The sequence below is a fragment of the Sus scrofa genome, chromosome 13, assembly GCF_000003025.6.
Source record: "Sus scrofa isolate TJ Tabasco breed Duroc chromosome 13, Sscrofa11.1, whole genome shotgun sequence".
NCBI classification, from domain to species: Eukaryota; Metazoa; Chordata; class Mammalia; order Artiodactyla; family Suidae; genus Sus; species Sus scrofa.
The window spans coordinates 123897612-123924160 of record NC_010455.5 but is presented as its reverse complement, the minus strand read 5'-3'; the positions used below and the strand labels follow the sequence as shown (position 1 = coordinate 123924160).

At 43.0% G+C, this 26549-nt stretch overlaps 1 protein-coding gene across 2 annotated transcripts in view; it reads left to right on the top strand.

Annotated features, from left to right (window-relative positions):
• The window catches only part of ETV5 (ets variant 5), a 56947-nt gene that overhangs the window by 6132 nt on the left and 24266 nt on the right, over positions 1–26549 (top strand). For both annotated transcript variants that reach the window (XM_021068467.1, NM_001243025.1), the window contains 2 exon segments: positions 20384–20513; positions 21428–21715. In XM_021068467.1, the coding sequence (XP_020924126.1) occupies positions 20384–20513; positions 21428–21715 (418 nt within the window).

Below are 26549 nucleotides of genomic sequence, written 5' to 3'. Positions count from 1 at the left end.
GGCTGGCAGTGTAGATTCATAGACACTGGCAGAGCCCAGGGCTGGGCAGACTTTTCTCTGTGAGCGTATCTCACAACCTCATGTTGAGGATCAGTTTCCACTCCAGTCACTTTCTGGAAAAGTCCATGCTTGTTTCATGGGGAGAAACATTCAGATTTAATGAAATCTTATGAATTGGTTTGAATCACCCAAACAATGAACTCTAACTGGTCCTTCTCAGGTAAAGCAAACCTCTTCCGTAGGGTAGCAGAAACATTTGTGATAAGTATTCTTCTGTGGGCTGCCGCAAGAGGTAGTCTACCTTTCCTGTTACTGATGATTTAACTTTTCATCTTGCGCATGTCAGGGGATGTATGTGTGAGAAAGAAAAGACTACTAAGTAATGTGGATAACTTTTTTTAGAACATCGGGTTTGAAAATCATGGTTTTTTGTTGTTGTAAACACACTAAAGTCAATTTCTAAACAGATTATATTCTGTAAAATTTCCAGATTTGGGTTCCTACCCATAGCATCATCTATCCATAAGTGATTTGTATAAATGAAACCATTGTTCTTATAAGTCTTTAGATTCACCTCCATCGCAAGTATAGACATACGTCAAGTATTCCCCACCTGGAGACTCTTAAAGGTCACATTCAAGAGAATATAAAGGGTGACTTGTAGTTATAGGAGTTCTGCTGGTGGCAGTCATTGTCCCTTGAACCTGAGAAGTAACCCTGAAGATCCCAGATTGTTTGAGCTAGAAGTCCTTTTTAGAGATGGTCGTGCCCAAGCCTTTCATTTTAGTAAGGGGATAATATAAGGTCCCGAGAGCTCGGGACACTGAATAGTGGTTGGGGGCAGAAGGGAGGGGTTCAGTGAAATGAGGGGGGAAAAGTGCATAAAATCTTCTCCTTAAAGAAGCTCTCACAAAGCTTCAGAGCCAGGGGGCACTGTCATGCTCAAAAGGCACTTAGGGCCCTCCCTTGTTACTTTGACACCGCAGTTCTCATCCTTCTGTGATCCCAAGAAACCTACTCAGTATCTTGGTGCTTTCATGTAGGATTTGGAAGAAAGAGAAATTATAAAATTGACACGCTTCCTAGAAGACCTTAGTATGCGTACAGGTAATAAAACTGTGTGAATATATATCCTGTATATTATAAATAAGTGTGTGTGCATGCGCTCATAGCTATATGTGTTGTAAATGTGTAGCTAAATATGAATTAACACACAGAACTAGCAGCCCACAGAATCTGGGTCAATAGATGTGTACGCATTTTTACTACGCATTTTCACAGAATTAGCTCCATATCAAAGCATGGATAAGAATGGAGCTCAAAGTGCTTTAGATTTGGGATAAGGGTAGGGAGTCGACATTTATTTCTCTGAACTGATGAGCACCTTAGGTTATCGCTAGATTTTAGCATGTATAAATAGTTTTTTAAATGCAAATTTCACTTCTGATTTCTTTTTAAATCTCACTCATCTTTTTCAGTTGTGATATTGTGAATGTTTCATCTGCCAGCATCTTGAATAACTAAAATGTTTTATGCTAGGGAGAAAGGATGGTAAAATCTTATTTTAAAACATGGTCTTCGTACCAAATAGAAAGAATTGTTTGAAAATCTAAATGACCTTCTTTTCCCCTTGAAGTGTTCTTTTTAGATTTGTGCTTCAAAAAGAATGGACCAACTGGAGGAAGTAAGGGTAATTTCCTAAGGACTGGCTAATTAACTGATAAAATCGACTTTTCATAAATACATTGCAATAGATGGCTGGGGAAATAGGATTAACTATTATGACAGCCCCTGAGCCTAAAATACATTGCTCTTGATCATGTTTCGGTATGAGATTGTTCATCTGGATTTTTTTTTTTTAAACTGTATGGGAGGTTGATATGGCAAAGGAAGTGCCTTACTTTTGGACCCAGACATGAATGTAGCAAAACTGTACATTTACTTGCTTTGTGTTCTTGGGCCATCTCTAGATGAAAGGAGCATCCTAAAGTCTTTTTGTTATGGAATGTATGGAAGAAAGCAGTAGACACTTTTAGAGGCTCGAGGGAGTTGAGGTTCATTTTATCCTTTTCCAGAGCCTTAGCTCTGAAAGTAAGGTGAAGAAACAGGAAGAGAAAAACTGGAGGTTATTTGATTCCACGTTTTACACACCTTTCAAAATCTTTGTTAGCTTGCCCGCCACCTTACCACTGAGAAGGGGCTAAATGATTTGAAATCCTTCCTGTTTTGATAGCTTCCAAGATCCTTAAGATGCAGGACTCCTAAGAACCAAGACCCAGTATTCCTACTTAGCCAACAGAGCCGTGTGTTTACACAAAGCCTGTTTTCATCTAACTTTAATTCAGTTAGGCTTATTAAAAACTGTAGATTTTTTTTCTCTTCCTCTTCTATGTCTTTCTGCTCTTGGTTCTTTTATAAAACCCAGTAACTTCTCCAGTCTTTCGTGTTTGGTGAGAAAGACTTGGGATGGGGAGTTACATCTGTGTCTGCCAGTGCAGATCACTTTTGTAGATTCCAGAGGTAGCAAAATCCTGGCATCAATCACGAAATTACAGTCTACCCCCTGTTTTTCAACATGCTTCAATTTTATAAGATTAAGACATGAGTAGTTTGTTAAAGCTGAGAATTTGACTATCTGCCATGTCAACCACCTAGTAGTAACATTGTTTTCATTTCAGTCCTAGAAAAAACATTACTGCTGGTGGGGGAGGGTGGGATGTGTAATCCTCTACCCAGAGACCCAAGGCTCCACATGTTTCTGGGGTTTTGATGGTGGTAAAGCACATCCAAGCTCAGAGGCTGACAGCCCCCTCTCAGGCTCGGCTGCCCTTGAGGCAGCTTGGGCCCCATCTGTGCCCTGGCACACAGTGCTTCTCCACTTGGAATCCAAGGAGCTCGGAGTCTTGTCATGTTGCAGCTCCCAGCTCTTGGACAAGTGCCAGGCATTGCTGATGCCAGTACCGGATTAGGTTTCTTTTTTAAAAATTCATTTTGTGAACTCATCAAGCTCATTTAACAGAGGCTTCGGTCGTCAGTTTCTATCATTGTCCCATCCTTCTAAGAGGCTCAGCTTAAAATCAAGGAGAGACAAGACACCAGGCCCCTAGTGTGTCTGGGAGGATGTGTGCACGAGCACGTGTGTGTGTAACCATGAGGTAAGTACACCTTTGGGCTTGGCAGGTAAATGACGGTGAACTGGCAACTCAGATGTTAACATTGAGAAGAGCCTCTTCATAAAGGGACTGTGCCTAACGAATAAAGAAGGCTCCCCTGCTCAGCAGGAGAAAACATCTAGAGGGAAGTTGCAGAAGAGAGTGAAGATTCTAGGAGCAGGCTAAAGATTAGCTATTAAAAGACCAGGAGTTTGATCTGTAAAGCAGCCAAGGCATTGAATGGGGAGTCTTGTTAGAAAGATGCAGAGAAATGCTTCTGGTGTCACCCTCCGAGTTCAGTGGGAGTGGGGGCAGGCAGTGAGAAGAGGTCAACAGGAGACGTTGGAAAATAATCAAATATGTTAAGAAAAAAAAACCCATCTGCTAAAATTCATTTCCTGGGTTTGACTTTCCTAAAACAGTGTGCTCTTCCTTAAAATAATGTCTGGTTGTCACACTGGCTTCACCAGCTCTCCCTACAGGTGATCAGTGAAGATTTGAAAAAAATCTTTTAAGAATCTCAATTAGTTTTTAGCCATGTACTTTGCATTGTCGTTAGAGTAGATTTCACCCTCCAACCATAGATCTCCTCTTTTGGTGTCTCATGGGCATTCTGGGGGGTATTATAAACCTTTCCAGCCAGACCTGAAGTCTGGAAAAGGAACTGTGAAACTGTTCATAAGGGTGGCTCACCCCCTCCCCCCTCTGCAGCCCAAATCTGGTCGTGAGTTTTCTCCAGAGACCCACTCCCTTAGGGAAGAAGCCAGGTGGCTCCCCATACAGCTCTTGGCAATGAATAGAAAAGCAAGGAGCCTGCAAAGGCCGCCTTCCATAGAGAGCTGTCCTCTAATGCAAACCAGCTTGCCCCCGGGGACTGAAGAAATAACGCTGAGGTCTGGTTCTCTCCGCTGGTAGCTACAGTCAGATTCTGAAGTGGGCTGCACAAGATAGATTTCTTTTGCCAGAGGGCACTTGCCGACCTCACTTGGAGCTGACTTGCACACCCTTGCGGATTTCAGCTAAAGTCTTCTGAATCTTGGGATGGGCGCAAAGCAGGCAGGCGCCTGCAGTGTCTGAATTTCTTACATAAACAGCGCGCTGGGCGAGCAAGCGTCCCCGCGGCGACAGCTGGGCTCTGCTCTGTCTGCCCCTGCGAGCTGAGCTGCAGAGTCGTCCCCCCCCCCTTGCCTGAATGGAGCATTCCAAATTGGTTGTGAATGGAGGGCGGGGCTCCCTTGCAGACTTTTTCAATGAATAACCAGACCCCATTGTGCAGCCTGTGGAAAAACAACCAACTCAAACAACACTGGGACTGTTAGAAATATGCTTGTGATTGGCAGCTTGGAGAACCTCCAAAATTAGTTTCCTTTGGCTTCCCTGCTGCTCCCTGTTCTCCAAGCCTGGGCTTAATGGGGTTCGAGTTTTCTTTTAAGTGCTGACTTTAACCCTCCAACTAACTGCCAGGCTGGCAGCCTGGGCTTAGGCGAGTGGCTGCTGCTGACCCACGGTTTTGCCCCCTTTTCTTTGTCTCCCCTTTTAGACTAGCTGTCTAAGAGGAGCGATAATACAAGAGGGTGGTTTAGTTTCCCTGGAGAGAGAGGTGTTGAGACTCGATCTAAGACTATCACCCTTTTATCTCCCCATTCCCATGGGGCTGTGGCTTTATCTCCCCACTGAAGATTGCTGCCTGCTCTTCTCCAGTCTACTCCAGGCCTGAAGGACAGGATGGGTGTTTGCCTCCACAGTGCTTACGCTTACATTTTAACATGGGAGGGACTGAGCGGTAATTTCTCTGCTCCTTGGCCTTCTCTCTGTTTATTTCCCACTGTGGTCAGATACTTGTCAATTTAAAATGATCCTCCCTATGGCTGCACCTCTCCCACTGGGCCCTCATCAAATGCTTTGCTTCCTCAAATGCACGTTCTAGGAAGTAGCAGAAAGAACCCAGACTCTGAGCCATCCCAGATCCCAGGGTGGCTTCCTCACCCTGAAACTAGGACATATTCTAGGGGTATGCTTGCTTTAGTCATGCCCTCCCCAGGCCTCTTCTAACCTCTTGGCTTACAGCTCACAGATCCTCCCCCAGCCCACCTTCCCACCCCCGCCCGGACAGGCTAGACCCGGGCTTGTATGATTAGCATAAAAAAAGACAGTCGGTTAAAAAGCAAGACAAAACTTAATAGTAATGGTCCTGTGCCATTTCCTCAGAGTTTTAAATTAAGAGCTCCTCTTAATTCCTGCTCCTCATCCTCACAACTCTAATGAGGCTTGTTTGCGTTTGTATTTTGCTGTAAGGATTTTGTCTTCCAAAATAGTTCGCTTGTGGTTAAAAATTGGTCTTGCAAGTATGTCTTCCCTTCCCTATTTAAAAAAATGAACAGGCCTGGGTAAATTGTCCTTTTGTGAGAGAGTTTGAAACCTCTCAGGAGGTAACTCTAGTTATCGGCTGTGCTAGAGGATGCTGATATTTGTGCTTCTCTAGAGGGCTGAGGAGGACTTAGCTTACATAAACACTTTTCAGCCCAGTGCCTGGAAATGCTTTGTAATTGCCTGAAAGAGCACTTAATGAGGGTCTTTTGTACTTTTCCCATAGAGAAGGTAGAATAGAGGGGGGAGGTCTTTTCTACAGGGCTGCCCACTGTAAAGACTAGATCCTGAAAGGCCCGCCCCAAGTTTCCTAGTCTGAATTTTAATAGAGAATAATTTAGTGATTAGTGCTGAGGAATACCTCGGCAGAGTCAAAACCGGTCTGCTGCTCCTCACCTTCCTTTCCTTTCCTTCCCCACCAGCTTTGGAAATCTTATTTTTTGAGGAATAAGGAGTAAGCAGCATAGGGCCTTAATGGATTCTGTATTATGACATATGGTAAACATAGTCCCTACCTCCCAATTTCCATTCCTGTTGAAACAAGAAGCAATTTCACTTAGGCTCTAGGTGTTTCTAGAAGCAGAGAGCCCCCTGTTGTATGTTTCTTCATGTCCCCTGGAGCCTTAGCACCTTGCTCTGCTCAAAGCTGTTACTTGGTGAATGTACTGTGCACACCACCCACCCTCTCTGTCCTGTTCTTTCCTTCCCTGCCGCTCCTTCCACCAGCCCCTAATACCAGCCTCCAGCTGGCAGGGAAGTAACTCTGTAACCTGAGTTCTGAGAGTCCTTGGGATGACCTTAGAGATAAATGGGAAAATGAAATAAAACCTAGCTGGGGATATTTCTCATTTTCTGATTCCTCCTTTAAACACATACACTGGCCAAGTCTTGTCAGGCTGCATCTAGACTGTACAGCTAATGCTGTTCCCCAGTAAGACTGCAGGTGCCAGAGGACAAGTCACAGTTTAGGCCCCCTTGACACACTTGCTGCATCTCTACTTCTAGGAGCAGTGGAGCTATAGATAGAACAGTTCTCTCAGAGGAGAAGCCGATTTCCCCAGGGTATGGGTTTTCTCCGTCAGATGTTTCAGAGGAATTTTAAACTTGGAGTTGAAGGTAAAATTTTCCACAGTGATTCAGTCCTACTTCCAGGTATTGTTGATGCTTTTCTTTAATGCCAGTTTAGATGAGAATCAAATAAATTGGGAATAAGTTATAGGAGGAGTATTAAAAGGTTTGGTTTCACTTTTTTCTCCATTCAGGAGAGTCCTGTTTCCCCTCTCTTGAGGGGCATGTTCCCCTGTGAGCAGCCCTCCTGGTAGAATCTGCCATGGCTGAGGGGAAGCTCACAGTGAGGAAGCCATCATGTCATGTTGGGAGAACAGGGCTCTCTTTAGGCCTCTTTCTCAGGGGTGAAAGTTAAGCAGAAAAGTTGTCTATCATACGGATTTCTCCATAGTCTAGAGTTTGGGGATGTGACACTGATGCAGTTAGAAATATTTGTTGTCTCCAAGATATTTTCATGGCAGAGCCGCATATCAATACACAAGCCCTATCTCAGTCAAAGTTGGGCCAATCACTTTTTTAGGTTTTCTCCTTTAATTTCTTTTTTTTTTTTTTTGTCTTTTGTCTTTTGTTGTTGTTGCTATTTCTTGGGCCGCTCCCGCGGCATATGGAGGTTCCCAGGCTAGGGGTTGAATCAGAGCTGTAGCCACCGGCCTACGCCAGAGGCACAGCAACGCAGGATCCGAGCCGCGTCTGCAACCTACACCACAGCTCATGGCAACACCGGATCGTTAACCCACTGAGCAAGGGCAGGGACCGAACCCACAACCTCATGGTTCCTAGTCGGATTCGTTAACCACTGCGCCACGACGGGAACTCCCTCATTTAATTTCTAATTCTTACATTCAAGGCCTCTGGGTTTCCATCTTTCAGAGTTCTAGAATAACAATCCTAAATCGTCAGGATGACTCCCTTGAAGGAAAGGAACTGCACAAATCCAGGCTGCTTCAAGAATAACACTGAAGTATGGAGAAAGCATGAACTTAGAGTAGATCTGAAACGAGTTCTTTGGGTCAAAAAAAAAAAAAAAACTCCGTACGATCATTTCATGGAATTATCTTATTTGATAACATTGGTTTTCTGTTTAGAAATGACTATTTGAAAGACACAATTTTGTGCTGAGAGCAAGATGTGGCTGTTCTGTGATTGACGCTTTCTGACCCACAGGACATTTCTGACTTAGTTCATTCATCCAGGGCGAGTTGGTCTTACTAACATGACCACGTCTTTAGGGAGGAGAAAAAAGGAGCATTAACATAAAGATTCTCTCTCCTTCTGTTTTAATCAGAACTAGAATGGAAACCTTTCAAAATCCCCTGTCATTATTCTTAGTTCCGGTAGAGATGAAGAAAGGCCGATATCCTTAGCAACTGGTCTTCCTAGCTGATGACCGAGGACATGACCAGCCAGCCTCTTCCCTGCCAAACTTGCCCCTGGGCTGTAGGTCCCCTTTGAGGAGTCTCCTAAGGCCTCCCTGTGCCATGGCCTATGACCCTGACCTCTTCCCAGGGCCCTCCCAGCCCCTTGCAGCAGAAGAAGCCAGCCTCAGGGATCACTTCTGCTCTTCCTGGCCAAAGCTATCCCCTCCTTGGTCTACCCCATTGCTCTCCTTTAGAATCTGGGCGTCACCCTTGATGGGTCACTTTCTCCTCTCTGGAGGGGGAGTAGAGAGATGGGAAAGCCTAGAGACTAGAGTATCCCCTGCATTTTGAGTGGTCAGCCTGGGTGGCACTCTCCCACTTTTGGGTTGCAAGTGTACATTATACAGTGACCTCTGAAACTGACTTCCATGGGCAAAATTTAGTTTTTCAAAGCCTTTTTCCTATGAATTATAACCCCCCCCCCTTGTCCAGTCAATCCCTCTTTTCCACAGGGAAGTTAAAACCCATTTAAAAGTGTAAAAGTGGGAGTTCCCGTCATGGCACAGTGGTTAACGAATCCGACTAGGAACCATGAGGTTGCGGGTTCGATCCCTGCTCTTGCTCAGTGGGTTAAGGATCCAGCGTTGCTGTGAGCTGTGGTGTAGGTCGCAGACATGGCTCGGATCTGGTGTTGCTGTGGCTCGGGCCGAGGCTGGCGGCTGTAGTTCCGATTGGACCCCTAGCCTGGGAACCTCCATAAGCTGTGGGTGTAGGCACCCCCCCAAAAAAACACACACACACAAAAGTAAAAGCATGATTTTCATCTTTTCCTGCTTTTACCCCCACCAGAAGGGCTTTGTTTGGGGGTCTAACAGAAGCTACAACCTGGGGGCCCCTTAAGCTGCAACATTGGCATCTTCAGAGCTGGATTTCTCCATTGAATCTGTCTTGTATCATATATTCCACATTCCAGGGGGCAGTAAGAGTGTAAAATACCATAACACCAGCCCTATCCAAACAAAGTCTAGAAACACTTCACCCTCTGGAGCCCATGTGAGCAGTGTGGCATCTTGTCACTGGAGCACCAGCCTTTCCCCCAGAGAAAGCAGCATTCTGCAAACCCAGTGCTTTATCTGGGCACAACCTAGACCTATGTTGCTGTTGTCAGCTCAAGTCCACAGCAGAGATTTAAGGTTATCCAAGGTAAACAGAAAATGAAAGAGGGGCTTACAGAGCATGGCCTCATGGTTTTAACTTCTTTATGGTATCAATTCTGCTGTCTAATTTAAAACCCAGGTGGGAGACATTCCATCAATAACTCTAATTCCTGTATCTGGGAGAGATTCCACTGCCATGGCAGGTGACCTCTCAGAGACGTTTCAGATACCACTCTCTACTAATGCTATTTATACCTTGTCAGAGTTGGGCCAGTTCGTGTTAAGCTCCTTTTCCTCCCTTTAATTTCTGACTGTTGTATTCAAGGCCTCTAGTTTCCATTTCAGAATTCTGAAGTAATCTTTGGATGGCCCTGCTAACCCTGTTATTTTGCCCCTCCATTTGTGAGTGGAGAGTCGTGTCTCCAGAGCCACAGTCTCCATACCATCTTTCAAGTTAGTACCTATCATTTTTAATAGGAACTCACCAGCAAAGTATCTCTCGGCTCACATCCCCCAAAAGTTCCAGCTCTAGAATTTCCAAGTAATTTGCTATAACCTCTACTCTTATGGGCAAGAAAGATGTCTTCTTTCCACGCTAGCAAGACCTGGCTCTGTTTTAGAGGTTATTATTTCACTCTGATATTCCCCAGCCATCTTCATGCAGGGTCATCAAGACTGGATTTTGCTCTTGGGTTGATCCTGTTCCAATACCAATGTAATTCTAACCCTACTTATTGGATCTCCCTGTCTTTTCCTATAGTCCATGTCATGATAATAAGTTCAAAGGCTTTTTTGAGCTGACTATATTACCCTGAGTTTCTCACTCTAAATTATGAAAAATAGAGGCCCCCCCCCCCACATACCAATTCCTGAAGCCTCTCTTCTGCTGACTGTAGGTTTTTCCCACTGCATCAGAGAAATCTGATTCCTGGAGCCAGATGTTCCAGGAACTAGCTTTTATCAGTTCCTAATTTGGCTCTTGGGTTATTTATTGTACAGAAGCTGATATTGGCCACATAGGGAGGACTTCTATAATTGTTAATTGATGAATTCTGCTACACCGTGGGGCTCTGGAATATACCACCAGGTCGTTATTCAGGCCTTTGGTCCTCACTGAGAAATAGGACATGTAGGAAAGAGTAAGCTGGAATAATTGAACCCCCAACCCCCACCACCATGATTAATCTCCAATCTGAAATTCTGAATACTACCACTGTTACTCATCATAAGCCTTGTAGTACTGTTTGATTTCTTAAACTATGTGAATTTATTAGTGTGATGAAAAAATAAGTTATTTTAAGTAAAATAAAATCTTGAATACTGCTCCCATATCAATTGTAAAGAGATCTTTCTGGATACCTACTGATACCGAATTCTATCCCAGAACGGAAACCTTGCTTTCTTCATGAAGGAGTTTGCCTCCCCTGAAATCTCAGCCTGTATGTGTGGTATGATCACCTAGGTGTTGGCTGTATCAGGTATTTGTCATATTCCCATGAGTCCTATAGAGAGCCTTGATTCCATGCCAGAGTCCTGTAGCCATCCTCGATTCCCAAGAGGTAAAGGTACAGGGGATTCTCCAAGCCAACACACTTTCTTCAATACAATTTAGGTCTTTGGCTCCATGCTCCTATCTGTTATCCTAGCCTGGTTAGATAGGTTGGACCAGTTGGAGCCCCCAGAAACTCCTATGCCCTTCATCCCCAAGGCTCAGGGCACCGAAAGCCCAGACCAGCCATTTCCAGCTTCCTCTCTTGACTCTAGCCATGCTCAGACTTTATGGGCAGAGGGAGCCCAGCCAGCTACGTGGAGGGAGGAGTGAAGAAGAATCCTGAGAACATTAATTCTTTTTAATTCCGCCAACCTTCACAGGTTGGTGTTGGCCGCTTTGTGCCTTCTTGGGGGACGCAGGGGATGAAACCTAATGAGTTGTCCAGCTGTCTGTCCTGGTCATGTTCTAAACCTGTTGTGCACATGTACTCACCAGGAATGGAGATTCTGCATTTCTTTCCAAGAATGCTTTGTGGTCTTGAGCTTATGTTCTACTTAGATGTGCATTGATATGTGTATGGGATTACTGATCAGCTTTACTTTGTTAATATTTTGTTCTTGTCTACCTGTGGTCTTTTTGCCCAGGCAGTGGTAGGTGTGGCAGTGGGCAGAAGTCATGGTGATAGCAGTGGCAATTTTCGTCTTGTCCTGCTTGGCTGTTCTCCTTTCTAAATGGCCCAGGGCCCCCCAAATATTTGAGAACCACTGGTTTAGATGTAAGAGTACGACTTGAGTAGAGTATACTCAAGTATGTCCTCATGAAGTTTTGGATTCCCAGGGCTATATTATCCAACATGGTAAAGATATAAGATAAACAGGACAGTATCTTTCCAGCCTGGTAATAGGCCAGGGGTGGTTTCTTTTGTGTGAGAATGCATGGTTTTGAAGTTCTTAGCATGTCTACTGACCTGTTAGTCAACCATAGGATAAAAGTTTGGTTTTTTTTTCTTCCAAGCTATCTTGGAGGAGATGATAATCTTTTATTAACTCATTTTAAAAACATTTTGCTGTATTTACTTCATTTCTCTATGTGTAGGTATTTTTTTTCTTAGCAAGCAATTTGCAGGCATCATGACATTTCACCCTCAAATACTTTAGAGTGCATCTCCAAAGACCGAGGACTTTTTTGTACATAGCCTAAGAAAATTAACTTTTTTCAGTAACATTCAGAATTCCCCAGTTGTCTTTTACAACTGATAATTGGTATTGGTTTTGCTCTAGGATTTAAGAATCACACATTATATTTATTGTTACGCTACCTTTATCTTCAGTCTACAACAATCTGCTTGTTTTCCCTGACCTACCCCCCACAACAGTGACCTTTTTTGAAGAGCACCGGTCAGTTATTTTGTAGTTGAATTTTTTAGGGTGCATTTTTAAAAGATATATAGAAACGCAAACAACATACAGAAGTGCTGACCTTAGGCCTGGAAACTCCCTATTTTTGAGGATTTTCTCACTTCTCATATCCATGTTGTTATGTTGACCTTAAAACACTAACAAAAAACAAAACAGATTGAGAGAACTTGTGCATATTTGAGAAGCGCGCTTTTGAGAAACTCATTACTTTTTTTTTTTTTAGTACAGCTTACTATTTATGGACAATTCTTCACTATATTCAATTTTTTAGTGTATTCTTACAAAAGTTAGCTCTGTCAGATGATAAAGAAAACACATTCCCCCATATCTCCATCAGTTCTGCTTTTAGAACTTGTGCCCCCTAATCTGAAAACATTCCAAATTTTATTTTTAGGAAACTGTTGCCAGGCAGAATCAATGCTAACCATCCATCAAATGGGTTTGAGTACGTCTCTTACTTGGTTTAGAAATCTAAAAGGCATCTCCTTTTCCAGGTACTCTTTAAGTGTACTCTTACTTTATCTCCCTTGAACCTCTTTGACTCTCAGAACAGGGTATGATCTTGTAGCCTCATCATTCACTATAGCACTTACAGAGAATATTGAGATATTAGGAATATATTTTACAATTGAAATTAATTTCTAATCTACTCAGGCCTAAAATAAAAACCTATTTCTGACATCTTCTAGTAATGCGGTAGAACTTTAAAAATAAGCCTCATTCTGTCTACCTCTTTTTTTTTTTCTTGCTTAACTAGCTATCTGTGTTTTGTCTCGAAATTTGTCCGAAAAAGGCCAGAGCTAAGGAAAGGCAGCAGTATGTTGGAAAGTAGGCCTTTTGGTTTTGTTGTGCACAGAACTCACGGGACCCTGCATATCTGGTGACTTTTCCTGACGAGTTAAGGGTAAATCAGGGGAGAAGAGGCCACACCTGCTCTTTTCAGATGGCTTCTGCCGTTCTGTCTTGCCAGTGTCATTGGTATATTCACATGTCCCTCTGCCTCCTTTTCTCATGTTCTGTGCGCTGTCACATCCAAAGAGTAGCACAGGCAGATGTCCTAGACTCCTCCCATCACCCTTCTCGAACTAAACGTACATGTTCCTTACTATGGAGGAGAAGGAGGTGAGATAGTGGTGGCAAAAGAGGAGCAGTGACCCAAAGCTGGTGGCAGAGGAGGAAGCTTAGGAATCGACCTTCACGTCAGGGTTACAGCTCTGGAATCCTAAGAAGTCTCCCCACCATGACCGTGTACATTTACACCACCAAGTGCAGCAAGAGGCTCTGGGGACACCCAGGCTGGCTACCTGGGACCTAGCCTCATGGACATGCCTTTTGGAGGCATGTGTTGGTGTTCTGGCTTCCACTCCACCAGGGGACACAACCTTCCCTGTCCAGTAGGAAGACGTGGGCTGTCACATGTGACCAAATAAGCTTCGTGCAGTCAAGGCCTGCACAGCTGATTTGGGAGAGAGGAGTCTGCACTGAAGAAGGTGGACACCGGTGGAAAGCAGGCAAAGCCTGTGTGCGAAGCAAGAGAAGTAGGATGGGCTTAGTCCCTCCCCGACTCAGACCACAGCACAACTGATTGGCAATGTCTTGAATGTTCAGCAACTGCATAAATGTTGTATGTACTCACAACAAAGTCTATGGTGAATTGGAACTTTGATGATCGTGAAGCACCATAGGCTTATTAGACAAGGTGTTTTTTGTCTTTTTGAAAAAAAAATTCCTTTGGACTCAAACTGTCGTTCATTATAACATTGGACAAAAGCGTTTTTCTTTGTTTTGATCCTCTGCCGTAGTAGAGTGAAGTTCATTGCCAGCACTGGCATGGCGGCGCTGCCTTGCACAGAATTCACAGGCCTGTACTTGCAGGCAGGAAACAGATTTTGTCAGCAGAGGGAATTATTATTTCTTTTGAATGGGCCAGTTTGTCTATTTTTTCTATTTTGAAACAATTGGGTTATTTCTTTGAAAGACTGCTTCTCTGCAGTCATAGAAGATTTTCTAAAATTTGAGAAATCTTAGGAAATATGAAGTCAGTGATGCTATTTGACCAGGACAAGGTTGCTTTAAAAAAAAAAAAAAAAAGAAGAAGAAGAAGAAGAAACTTGATTGAAATAACACTTTGCAATCAGAGGAGTACAGTTTGATGAATTTTCACAAGTTGTACAAGCATGTAGATCAAGACCCAGAACTTATTGGAACACGAGGGGACTCCCAGACTCAGTCACCTCCATCCTGACTTTACACACCATAGGTTAACTTTGTTTCCTTTCCAGTGTTATGCAAATGGGCTCATGTAGCATGTACCCTTTTGTGTGGGCTTCTTTTGCTCAACATCTTTGTGAGAATCCATGTTATGTGTGATTGTAATTTCGTCCTTCGCATTTCTGTGTAGTGCTGAGATTTTGTTTGGGATTACACTGAGCCTATAGATTAATTGTGGAGGAATTGATATCTTTATCAGGTTTCAACCCATGAACATGACATATCCATCCATTTGCTGAGAGTCTTGATTTTCCTTTGTTTTATAGTTTTCAGTTTAGGTATTTTATGTGCCTTTTATTAGATGAGCTTTCTAGGTATTTGATGTTATCTGTTGCTGTTGTAATTTTTGAATTTCACATTGTTTTACTGTATACAGAAATGGTTCTTTTGTATATTGGCCTTGTAGCCAATCATCTTGGTAAATTCATTTATTGATTCTTATACTTTGTGAACACTTACATTTTCTATGTATCCAATCAGGTCATCTGTGAATATTGACAGTTATACTTTTCCTTTCTAATCCTTCTACTTTTTATTTATTTTTCTTGACTTACTGCATTGGCTCAGATCAGGCCTGATTTTTGATCTGTGTCAGAAAAAACTTCCAAGGAGTTCCCAGTAAGAAAAGCAGCTATGAAATTAAGTTGGTTGATTTGTGAACATCATATCTAAGCTTTAAATGGTGTTGTGGTGGTCTGCAAACCAATACACAGTGCTTTGTAGTGCATTCCCACAGATGTGGACTTAAATCTCATCAGCCAGCCACCCTTGTCTTTTCTACCTTTGACGAGCAGATATATATATATATATATATATATATATATATGCATGGATCCTTAGCAGAGTTCTTATAGTCAAGTAGTAGTCTGGACATCTCACTTCAGAGTGTTTTTGCCTCAGATGTGGTGTGAAAAGGGAATTGTCAAGCAGCAGTTTCAGGAAGGGCAGGGTCTTGGGGGATCAAGATGGAATCCATGGCAACAGTGTGGCATCTGGCTGGTCAGTGACTGGCTGTAGAAGATGGCAGGTCTTCCAAAGTGCCTACAGCTGTCTCGATGGGAAGATTTTGGTCAGCTGGATGATAGAAGGGGTAATGATCTCATTTAGATGGAATACTAGAATGGAGGCCAGGATTATAAGAAGTAGAGGCTACTGGAGTCAAGAGAGGTTCGTTGCCAGTAGGAGTGGGGCAGGGATGCTAACGCAGTGGTGGCCTAGGATAGGGGAAGATGTGAGTCCTGGAGTGGAGTGTCTGTGCCAGATGTGCCACCAGCAGAGCAGACATAAGGACAGACACCCTGAGAACTGGCAAAGAGTATTCCTCATCCTCTTTTCTGGTGTTGTCTTCCTTCTTCATCTCTTTCCCTATTTCATCCCTTTTTGATTCAGTCTTTCTCTCTCAGATTCCCTCTGGGAGGCAATATAATTGAATGATTACCAGTATAGGTGGGTATCCTGACCATTATAGCTATGACACCATAGCAGATTACCCTCCTTTTTCGGCCCTGATTCTCTTGTATCTAAAATGGAGACAGTGGAACGGCTGGGAAGATTGAATAAAATAATGTATGTTAGCAAACTGGCCAAAGCAAATGATGATCTGCTGGCTGCCTCTTTCGTAGTCTACCTTGCACTTTTCCAGAGGTATTCTTATCCATTGTTCCCTTGTTTTAGAACACTTTCAACCAGGTGTAATAGGGTGTTTCTGTTGTTTTCATTGGAAAAAAGGTTTATGTTCTTTATTTTCGATGTACAAAGTGGGTGGGTAGCTCCCATTTCTGTCAACGTGGCAGGTTACTGAAATGACATTGGGGGCTCTTGCCTCCTTTCCCCTCCAATAGCAGCAGCTCTAAGACCTTGAGCAATTCCTCTAATTCTTTCAGGCTTCAGGAACCTTATCTACACACATGTAAGGACCTGAATAAAGTGGACTGTGAGGTTCTAGTACCACCCTAATTACACCTATGGGAAGATGCTAAAAGTCAGATCCCTTACTAAATTATGCGTGCTATGAGGAAAGGACCACCATATCTTTTGTTGACCATGATATCCCCAGTACCTCTGGGATGCCTGACCCATAGAAGATGCTCAGTGAATGAATGGATGGGTGAATGAATGAAAGATCTCTACAACAAGGAAGGTGGGCCGTTTTCACCAGTAATTGTTTCCAGGGCATCAATGGCTTTACGGGTCCATCTTCTATAACTGAGCTTAAACTCAAATCTTCTAGTGGTAGAAAATGGTTATCAAGTCAGGTAGTCAAATAGCAGTTCTTTTCAAACTTTCTCAGGAGTTCATGCCTCTTTTTTAATTGTAATTTGTTGCCGTGCTTTATAGTTCTAGGTCTGCCATGGTTTAGTAAGCTACCTGTGTGAAGAAGGTAAATGCTGTATTTTTGAAAGCACTGTGTGTAATTACACAACATCATAGCACCATCTGCAAGGTGCTGTGCCATTTTCTTTATTTCTCAAGGCAGGATCACATATCTCATTTTAAAAAGAGAGAACAGACCGAAAGCAAGGAGCATTCCTTGGGCTTCTAAGTTCCTGCTCAAAATACACCCCTATCTTTAAGTAACACATACCACAGAGTCAGACTCCTTCATGCATCCCCAGCCAGCAGTCCCTGTGGAGAGCTGAGCCTTCTTCCTCACCTCTCACAGGACCCCTAATGGCTATCCTTTCTGTTATCTGTGAAATGTCCGATTCTCGTTCCTGCCATGTTCCACCCTTCTCTCCCTCCTTTGAAGGGATGATTCCTGGGGAAGATATTTATGACTAGCATTGTATCTTGCCTTGAAGGGTTAATGGGGTCCCTGCCTTCAAGGATAAGAATTAGTTGGAAATATCATCCATTCAATCACCTATTGTCTTAGTCCACTCAAGCTGCTGTAATTTCACAGATTGGGTAGCAAATAAACAGAAATGTATTCCGCACTGTTTTAGAGGCTGGAGTTGAAGATTGCGGTGCTAGCATGGTCAGGTAAGGGCTCTCCTCCAGGTCACAGCCTTCTTGTGTCCTCAGGTAGCTCTGCTCTTGTGACCTAATCCCCTTCTCCTAATACCATCACACTGGGCATTAGGATTTCAACATATGAATTTGCAGGGGACACAAATATTCAGCCCATGGCACTCAGCTATTCTTCAATTCCTCCTTTGGGTAGAGAACATAAGATTCCAGGTATAGGATAATTTGTTATGGCAGAAGACACCATGTCATTTAGAGGCAAAATAGGACACACTAAGAATACTGCATAGATTTAAAGAAATCAAGGCATCAGAATCAGCCAAAAGCTTAATTTTCTTTCAGAATGGATATATGCTATTCCTGAAGCCATTATAAGAGGTTTTTTGCTGGGCAGGTTTGGTTTACTCTCTGGTGTTAGTCTTGTCAGCAGACCTGGTGACGTTTACGATAATGCTGTGAAAACGTCGGAACATTTCTAAAACTTGAAATGGAAACCTTGAATAATGCCATAATTGTTTGCTCTCCAAAGTTAGGTAAAACAATGATTTTCTTTTTTTTTTTTTTTTTTTGCTTTTTATGGCCACACCCACAGCACATGAAAGTTCTCAGGCTAGGGGTTGAATTGGAGCTACAGCTGTCAGCCTATGCCAGAGCCATAGCAACACAGGATCTGAGCCGCGTCTGCAACCTACACCATATCTCACAGCAACGCCAGATCCTTAACCCACTGAGCGAGGCCAGGGATCAAACCCACAGCCTCATAAACACTAGCTAGGTTCGTTAACCACTGAGCCATGACGGGAATGCCCATAAATGATTTTCTTGAGATAAAGTAAGAACAGTGCTTTCTGGGGCATGTAACTTCTGTTTACATTGGGGCATCACCACCTTTGCTCCTGATTTTGTCGGAACTTATATGGCAGAAGGCTGTTAAGAGAGGCGATGACGCAAAGGCAGTGCTGAGAACCACCAGAATATCCACTGCCTCGGAGGACTCGTTTTCTGTGTCACGTTGTCTGATTTTCCCTTCTCGTTTACTAACAACATTCTAACAACAACAAGCTTAGCCATTTTCTATGTCTGGATGTCTGAAAACATTTGATAGCAATTGAGGGTTGGCTGCCATGATGTCACCATCAAAAAATCACGAGAGAGACTCTAATGACTTCTAAATATAATCTGCCAGTTCTGAACTTATTTCGTGTGTTCGGGAAAGGCAGTTGGCATTATGTAGGAAAGAAATTATGAAAACCTGCCCTTGCCAATCACTGGCAGGACTTTGCTGTATAAACTTGTCTGTGATAGAGTCTCCCATCTCATTTGTTCACTTCTGAGTCCAGAGTTTGGGACTGGAGGAGGCACCTAAGAAACCTGTTGGCGGGAAGGTTGTTCAGTCTCAGACAGAGAAAGGGTGATCACTTGGCTAATTCTTTTCACAAGCTTCTGAAAGTGATTGAGAGTAAACACTGAGTGGAACAGAAAGTTTTAGTGGGCCACCAGAGCCCTAACCCCGGTTCACTATTTAATGAGAACTTTGATCCAGTGGAAAGCGGCCAGCAGGAAAGCTTAACTCACTCCCCTCTCTCCCCCTCCTGGATACTGGGCAGAGTGTAGCAATTCTAACTCACAGCTAGGAGAGAACCCTTGGAATGCAGCATCTGTAGAGTTTATCCTTCTACTTTGGGTAAAACGCCTTCTCTAAAATGAGTTGGCTTCTAGATAAAACAAAAAAGGCAAACTTGGTTTGGTTACTGCACCTAAGTCACCTTGATTTGAAAGTCTACCTTTTCCTCTGTGTCACATATGGAATAGACAGTTGCAAACATAAAGCAACAGTTCTGTGTACTATTTTATCAATGGAGGAAAGGTAATTGTCACCTTCTGTGAAAGGATTGGTTTTGCAAGCCTGCCGTTCCTGGTTGGGCACCAGGAAAAGAATGGAGAAGACGTGCACGAAAGCTTCCAGGCCACCTCTATACGGGGTTAGCCTCTCCTACGTTGTGGTTTGGTGCATTGTTGTACCTTTACTTTTTAAGTTTTTGGAATTCTCCTAAGGCTGAGTATTTCTTACTTGGAGCTGATATTTAAAGTTGCCTGAGGAGTTCCCGTCATGGCTCAGTGGTTAGCGAATCCGACTAGGAACCATGAGGTTTCGGGTTCAATCCCTGGCCTTGCTCAGCGGGTTAAGGATCCGGTGTTGCTGTGGCTGTGGTGTAGGCCGTCAGCTACAGCTCCGATTAGATTAGACCCCTAGCGTGGGAACCTCCATATGCCGTGGGAGCAGCCCTAGAAAAAGGCAAGAAGCCAAAAAAAAAAAAAAAAAAAGCCAAAAAAATAATAAAGTTCCCTGAGGAAGGACTTCTAAATTTATATTTAATTTGTGTGTATACCTCTGAATAAGAAATGTATTTACCAGAGCAATTTTAAGCCTTTGATAAGCTAATGTGTAATGTCTACCAGTATATTTTTGGCTGTTTCGTCCTTTTCAAAAACAAAATTCTTGAGTGTAACCCTTGGTGTTTATCACAGCTGCATTTTTCTTGAAGAACCATCACCTACCAGATTTTTTTTTTTTTTTGTCTTTTTGTCTTTTGTTGTTGTTGTTGTTGTTGTTGCTATTTCTTGGGCCGCTCCCACGGCATATGGAGGTTCCCAGGCTAGGGGTCTAATTGGAGCTGTAGCCACCGGCCTACGCCAAAGCCACAGCAACGCGGGATCCGAGCCGCGTCTGCAACCTACACCACAGCTCACGGCAACGCGGGATCGTTAACCCACTGATCAAGGGCAGGGACCGAACCCGCAACCTCATGGTTCCTAGTCGGATTCGTTAACCACTGCGCCACGACGGGAACTCCACCTACCAGATTTTTAAGGGCTTCAGAGCCTCTGGGAAGTAGAAATTTGGAAAAAAGACTTGGCTGATTTAAAGTGTCAGATGATGATTTCTGACTTTAAAGAACTTTTCATTGGTTTTAGATGGAAGGCCCTGTGTTAAGCGTTTGGCTTTCTCTGGCATGTGACTTGACACGAGTTCCAAGAACAATCGGCTAGTATAGGGTTTGCAGAAGGAAGCATTGTGCTCCCTGTTAATCAGCTGTCCTCTGTGTCTCCCTCATCCCTCTTCTGATTTCAGTGGTGCTTCATGCCCCACCTCCAACCAAGATCAAACGGGAGCTGCACAGCCCCTCCTCTGAGCTGTCGTCCTGTAGCCACGAGCAGGCTCTCGGTGCTAATTATGGAGAAAAGTGCCTCTACAACTATTGGTAAGTGGAGCCAGAGAAAGGATGGCCAGAAAGGGGCTGTCGCTCGGATTGTTTCAAGCATCATTCGGCAGACGCTCAGGGCAGCGTACCCCGTCTTCCGTGGCAGCATAATGATCCTTGAGGTGTAGGCCAGTCCAAGTGGGGTCTTTGTGAAGCACGTAAAATGCAAAACTGTTACATCGGCTCTGCAGGGGAACGGAGTTCCTGGGGTTTTGAGCCTTCCTGAGGGAAAGAACCTTGAACCCTGGAATATTTGATCTGTGGCTTTGAGGGACGGGTATATACTTGGCCATGTCTATCATATGTTAATGTGAACTTTAAGCACCAAAGAAGTAATCTTCAAATCAGACTATATGAAAAAGTCCCCTTGCTTGTGCCCTTTACTTAAGAATATCCAGGCCCCAGAAATGAAGCTTTAATTTTAAATCATTCTTTGCGCTAGAAGATAAACACAGATTTGCCTGAAAAGGGGGAGAAGAAGAGTTGTTCATTCAAGGGATATTACAGCAGAAATTTATCTTCAGCAAAGATCCCAATTCCTGGGAACCCTGGAATACTGGGGAGGAGTTTACTGGCCCCCTCTCCCAAGACATAATTTCTCCCCTCATCCATCTGCCCCTGCACATGCATGCATGGAGATTTCTTTTAGAAAAGGGGAAAAAGGAAACCGGAAGCAGAGGCTAAAATTATCTTTGAGAAGAATCACTAGAAGTGTTAAACAAGTCCCTGTGACGCAGTGTGTTTGTCACTTTTCAGAGGTACAAATATTCCCTCGGGGCTGCCAGCAATTTAACTATGTTAATGCTGTCATTTCCTGGCAACCGTGGGCTGCAGCCTTGCATTCTGCTGGACCTGGTGACCACGCTAATGGCTTCATCGCAGCTTAATGGTTCCTTCTCTTTTTCTGTTTACAGTGCCTATGATAGGAAGCCTCCCTCTGGGTTCAAGCCATTAACCCCTCCGACCACCCCTCTGTCGCCCACCCATCAGAATTCCCTATTTCCCCCACCTCAGGCAACTCTGCCCACCTCGGCACATGCCCCTGCAGCTGGCCCAGTACAAGGTGTGGGCCCCACCCCCACCCCTCATTCGCTTCCAGAACCTGGACCACAGCAGCAAACCTTTGCGGTCCCCCGGCCGCCACATCAGCCCCTGCAGATGCCAAAGATGATGCCTGAAAACCAGTATCCATCAGAACAGAGGTGGGTGCTGCTCTGGGCTTCCTTTGCCGCCTCCATTCCACCCCCACTTTGCCTCACGGGGGAGAGGGAAAGCAGTGAGTCATAAGTCATTTTTTTACCAGGTACCTATAAAGTCTCATTCCATTGAGGCATCTTGTGAGGTAAGATGATTACCACCAAGAATATGACCTGTTTATATATAGCACCCTGTCCCCAAGGGACTGCAGATGGTTTATAGACATTCCAGCATCCTTATGGAGTAGGTAAGGGCGAGGCAGTTAGTGCTAGTCCTTGATCATAAGGTAGAGGGATCTGCTCAGGACACACAGTCTGTTAGGTTCCACAGCAGAAATTACAACATCGCAAATCAACTATACTTCGATAAAACTTAAAACAAAACACATGGGGTGTATCATGTCTGTTGACCCTCGCTGAGGGCAGGTTTCCTGGCTCCTCAGTGGGTACTGCCGCCTGCTAGAAGTGCACCTGGGTTTCTGCTACCCATAAATGCTTTATTACCATTTTACTTACATATTAGGAAAGATTGCGGAGTTACAGAAGGTATTATTACTCATATGATTTTAACACCTTTTCACAGTAGAGGATTAGCAAATGAATTTATAGTTTTCTACTTTTGTGATAGAGATCTCTTGATTTCACTCTAGGTAGTTCTACATTCTTAATAAGGAGATTAAGCCATCGTGAAGAACTTGTCCAGAGTCATTCACTCTCAGAAAAACGAAGGTGTAAAGGGAACCTACTCTGCAAACACCAAATGTCTGCAGTATTCTTGAATTTTGGATGCTTGGGGCCTTCCATTATATAGGATGTTCTAGAGGCCTGTCCTCTTTTCATATCAAGTCCCTCTGGGATGAGGCGATGACGGAGGTGGGGAGCTGTCTGTGGTTACCAAGGGCAGCAAGGTGGTGACTTCTGTCCTTTCATCTTTCTGGCTCTGTATCGGTGGGTGGGGGGCAGAAGGACAGGAGAGGAAAGATGTATGAGTGTGTTTTTCCCCCATCTGGTCCAACCCAGATGCCTTTTGCTATTTAATTGGAGGTCACTTTGTTTCTAGATGAAATGCAGTAGTGGGGGGAAGCCCTTGTCTGGTTCCAATTCCCTTCCCCCTTTGCCGTGAAAGTCACCATAAAAAACAACATAATGTGTCTGGTTAGCATTTATTCCCCTGATGAGGCCCGAGAGTGCTGACGGAGGGGCTGGCTCAGTAGTGGGCCTCAGTTTCGACAGGAAGTGTATCTGAAGGACCTAACTCTCAAAAGCTTAGTGGTAGCCATTGACCTTGTATTAACAGACTTGTACTTTTTCCAAGAGAATTTGGAAATTTGGATTTTTGTATAAAAATTAGAGTTTTTTGGTAGGGGGGGTGGTTTGTTTTTTTTTAAGTTGGCAACTTATTCAAATTTAAAACAGCAGTAACACTTTGCAGACTAAACAAAACCTTGCTGTGGACAGAATCACCCCTCGGGCTTGCCAGTTTGTGAACTCAGGCCTGGATATTATTTTAATTTCAATAAATTTTTTTGGTTTTTTTGATTTTAAACAGTATGTCTGATTTTCTGTAGGGATTATTAATTGAAGAGGAGGGTTGGGGTGGGATAAATATTTGGAATTGGAAATAATCAGCAAACTTTGTATTTGCTAATACCATATGTAAAGGGAAGTTACTTCATGTTAAATCTCTTATTCATATTTCCCCCAATAGCTGTTTTCTTTTTCAGGGGGTTGTGTAAAGAGATTGTGTCAATGGCTGCTGAACTGGGGCATAAGTACCCTAGTTCTGCTGGTGGTTATCTGTCCTGGCAGACAAGGTGCCTTAGTCTCAGTGTTAAAGTAGGTTTATTTCCAGGCTACTTAGCCTCCTCCCAAAAGGAAGACACTGGATCCTGAGATTTATGCATGTCTGTCCTTAGGTGTCCAAAGGCAGGAACCAGAAAGTAAGCATTTCTTTTGGGGGGTGATTCCCCCCAAGATATGCTTAGCCACCCCACCTTGCACTCATTTCCCCTTACCCTCTGGAGTGGTGTGTCTTTAATAAAAAGACCTCATACACACAGGGGTGGGTGATCCCCAAGAGAACTGGGGTGACGGGCAAAGTATTCTACAGGTGCCTGACAGACAGAATACAAACAAGACTGGGCGCTTCAGCTTCCACACTGGAGCACTGAGGTCTCAAAGCTGAGAGTGCGCAGGAGGGCCCTTGGGGGATCATTAAAAGTGCAGATTTCTTGCTCCACCACAGAGATTGAGCTGTTGGTCTGGGGCAGGACCTGGAAATCTGTCATACTTAGAAATCATGATGCAGCCCTCTCACCATTTTTTCAAGCATCAAGTACCCAGTACTCTGAATTTTGCTCTAATTGCCCGTGTCTGTTATTTAGATAATGTGATATCTGTGTGATGCAAAATACATTAAAACATAAGTGATTTTGCTCGTAGATACTAGATAGCACATAGAAAGTGAGACAAACTAAAATCCTTGGTCTGATTTTGTAGAAGGAAGGAATTACAGTCATGCATGGTACAGCAAGCTTAATAATCACAATTTATGCCTGCCTAAAAGTGGGGCATGTTACTTGTGTTAGTAGCTGCAGTTCATTCTTTGCTGACTTTTACTTTAAATTATATGTACTCTTACTTTGCAACTAAACCCCATCACAAAAATATGTGGTATTGTGCAGGATAGAAGGAAATATAGTCTTATTTGAGCTTTTTAACAGTTCCGTAGCCAAGGCAGAGTTTTTAAATAGCCTTATTTTACAGATAAAAATCAGATCTCATAGCATCTAAAGGACTTCCTAAAGGTTACATAGCTGAATACAGGAGCCTGCATTTAGAAACTAAAACATTAACATAAATACACCATTTTGGTTATACTTTGCGGGTGGGGTTTTGGGGTTTTTTTGCTAACAATCTACTAAAAGCTGGATGATGGTCCTTGAGAAATCCATTTCAACCTTGAATTTTATCCATCTCTATCTCCTAAACTACCAGAACGTTATCCATTTCTTAAACTACAAAATCCTACTTAATTCCCGCATCACTTATCCAGACCCACATTGTAATACCTATCTTTTTTTGTTTTGCTCGGAGTGCCTTATTGCTTCAGTTGAATAGAGCAAACTCTTCGAGGTTTAAAAACCATGATTTAGACCCCTTTCTTTAGACCATATTTAGCCCCATATCTTACTTGTCTTCAGCACATGTTTATTGATTGTAGTTTGCTAAGATTATACACTAGACAACTAAAATATAATCTGGTCACGAGTACATTCTTAATGTCTTGTATAATCTTAGTATATAATTCTTCACAACTCAGAGTTTATTTCTAGAAGATAAATACTGTGTTTGAAAGCCGTGATTTATATTCATGATTTCCTACCACAAAAGGGGGGGGAACCATGTAATTTGGCATGTTCAGACATGTTCCACTTATCCTTAAAGACCAGCTGCTCCTTAAAAACAGCTTCCCAATCTCACAAGATTTTTCATTGTGCCATTTATGATGTTTACATGTGCTGGATGGAGGAACTTAGAAAATCTTCTTGTGTTATACCCTTAGTACTGGGCCAGATAGGTTTTTAACTTTACTATTCCATTTGTCATTCCATCTTGAGTTGAGGCCCCAAAATTCAACTGAAGAGACTGCACTAAGAAATGCATCATCTAAGGATTTTGGAATACACTGCTCTCTCACAAGGTACCAAGAAGCAAAAACTCAAGAAAAGACAAAATTTAAGAAGATACCCCTGATGGTGGAAAAATCCTCTGCTTCTTGATGCTTCCTAAGGGCCTCAGTGTCATAATAGGCCATCACAGGAAAATTGATCGTCAGAACCAAGGCCCCAGAGTCATCAAGAAAGGGTTGGTTGTGTGCCACACAATCTGCAAGAGTGAATGGTCTGTTTGAGAAGGTTTTTCTCTCTCAGTGGTTATGATCAAAACTTTAAAGCTTAAGGAATGAGCTTACATTTTCCAGAAGTGTGATTGAAGCTTAGAAAACTACTTATTCCCTGAAGATGCTGGAGAGATTGAGAGATGTACTATGCTCAAGTTTTTCTCTTACTTCTACTTCCTCTCTTAAAAGTTCATCCCTAATAAGCTGCTATTCATTTCTGTCCTTTGTAGTTTTTAGAGGGGGAAGAACTTGACTGAGTCACACTTGCAGCCTGGCCAAGAATGCAGCGCACGTGTCTGACGCATCCCCACTCCACACACTCCTGTTGAGAGCATGTTATATATGGCAGCACAAATTCACGGAATCTGAAACTGAGTTTCATAGATGCAGAGTGGGACCTTCTTTGATAGACTGAATAATGTACTTCTATTGGTTAGAGTATGGGTTTGTTTTTTTTGTTGGTTTTGGGTTTTTTTGTTTTTTTTTTTTTGTTTTTTTTGTTTTTGTTTTTGTTTTTGGTTCTGAGCTGAGATCTTGTTTTCTGCATTTCACCATTTTTACTGTAGAGTTTTTGGCTACCTTTTATCAGACTAAAAGAAATTTCCTTCTATCCCACTATACTGAGATCTGCCTCTATTGAGAGAATCAAACAAATAGTCTTTAATTTTCCATGTGGTGAATTACATTGATTTGCATGAAACCAACTTCATATTCTTATGATAAACCCAAATTACTTGTTAGGTATTATCATTCGTACATTGCTGGACTAGGTTTTCCAATGTATTTTGGACTTCTTTCTTCATCGCATTTGTGATTAAGAATCATATGTAATTTCTTTCTTTTATTGTTCTTACTGGGATTTAGCATTGAGGTTATACTTACCAGAGGATATCCTCCCTTCCCTGTCTTGTGAAATTGGGGTTTTTCATTCCTTGATTT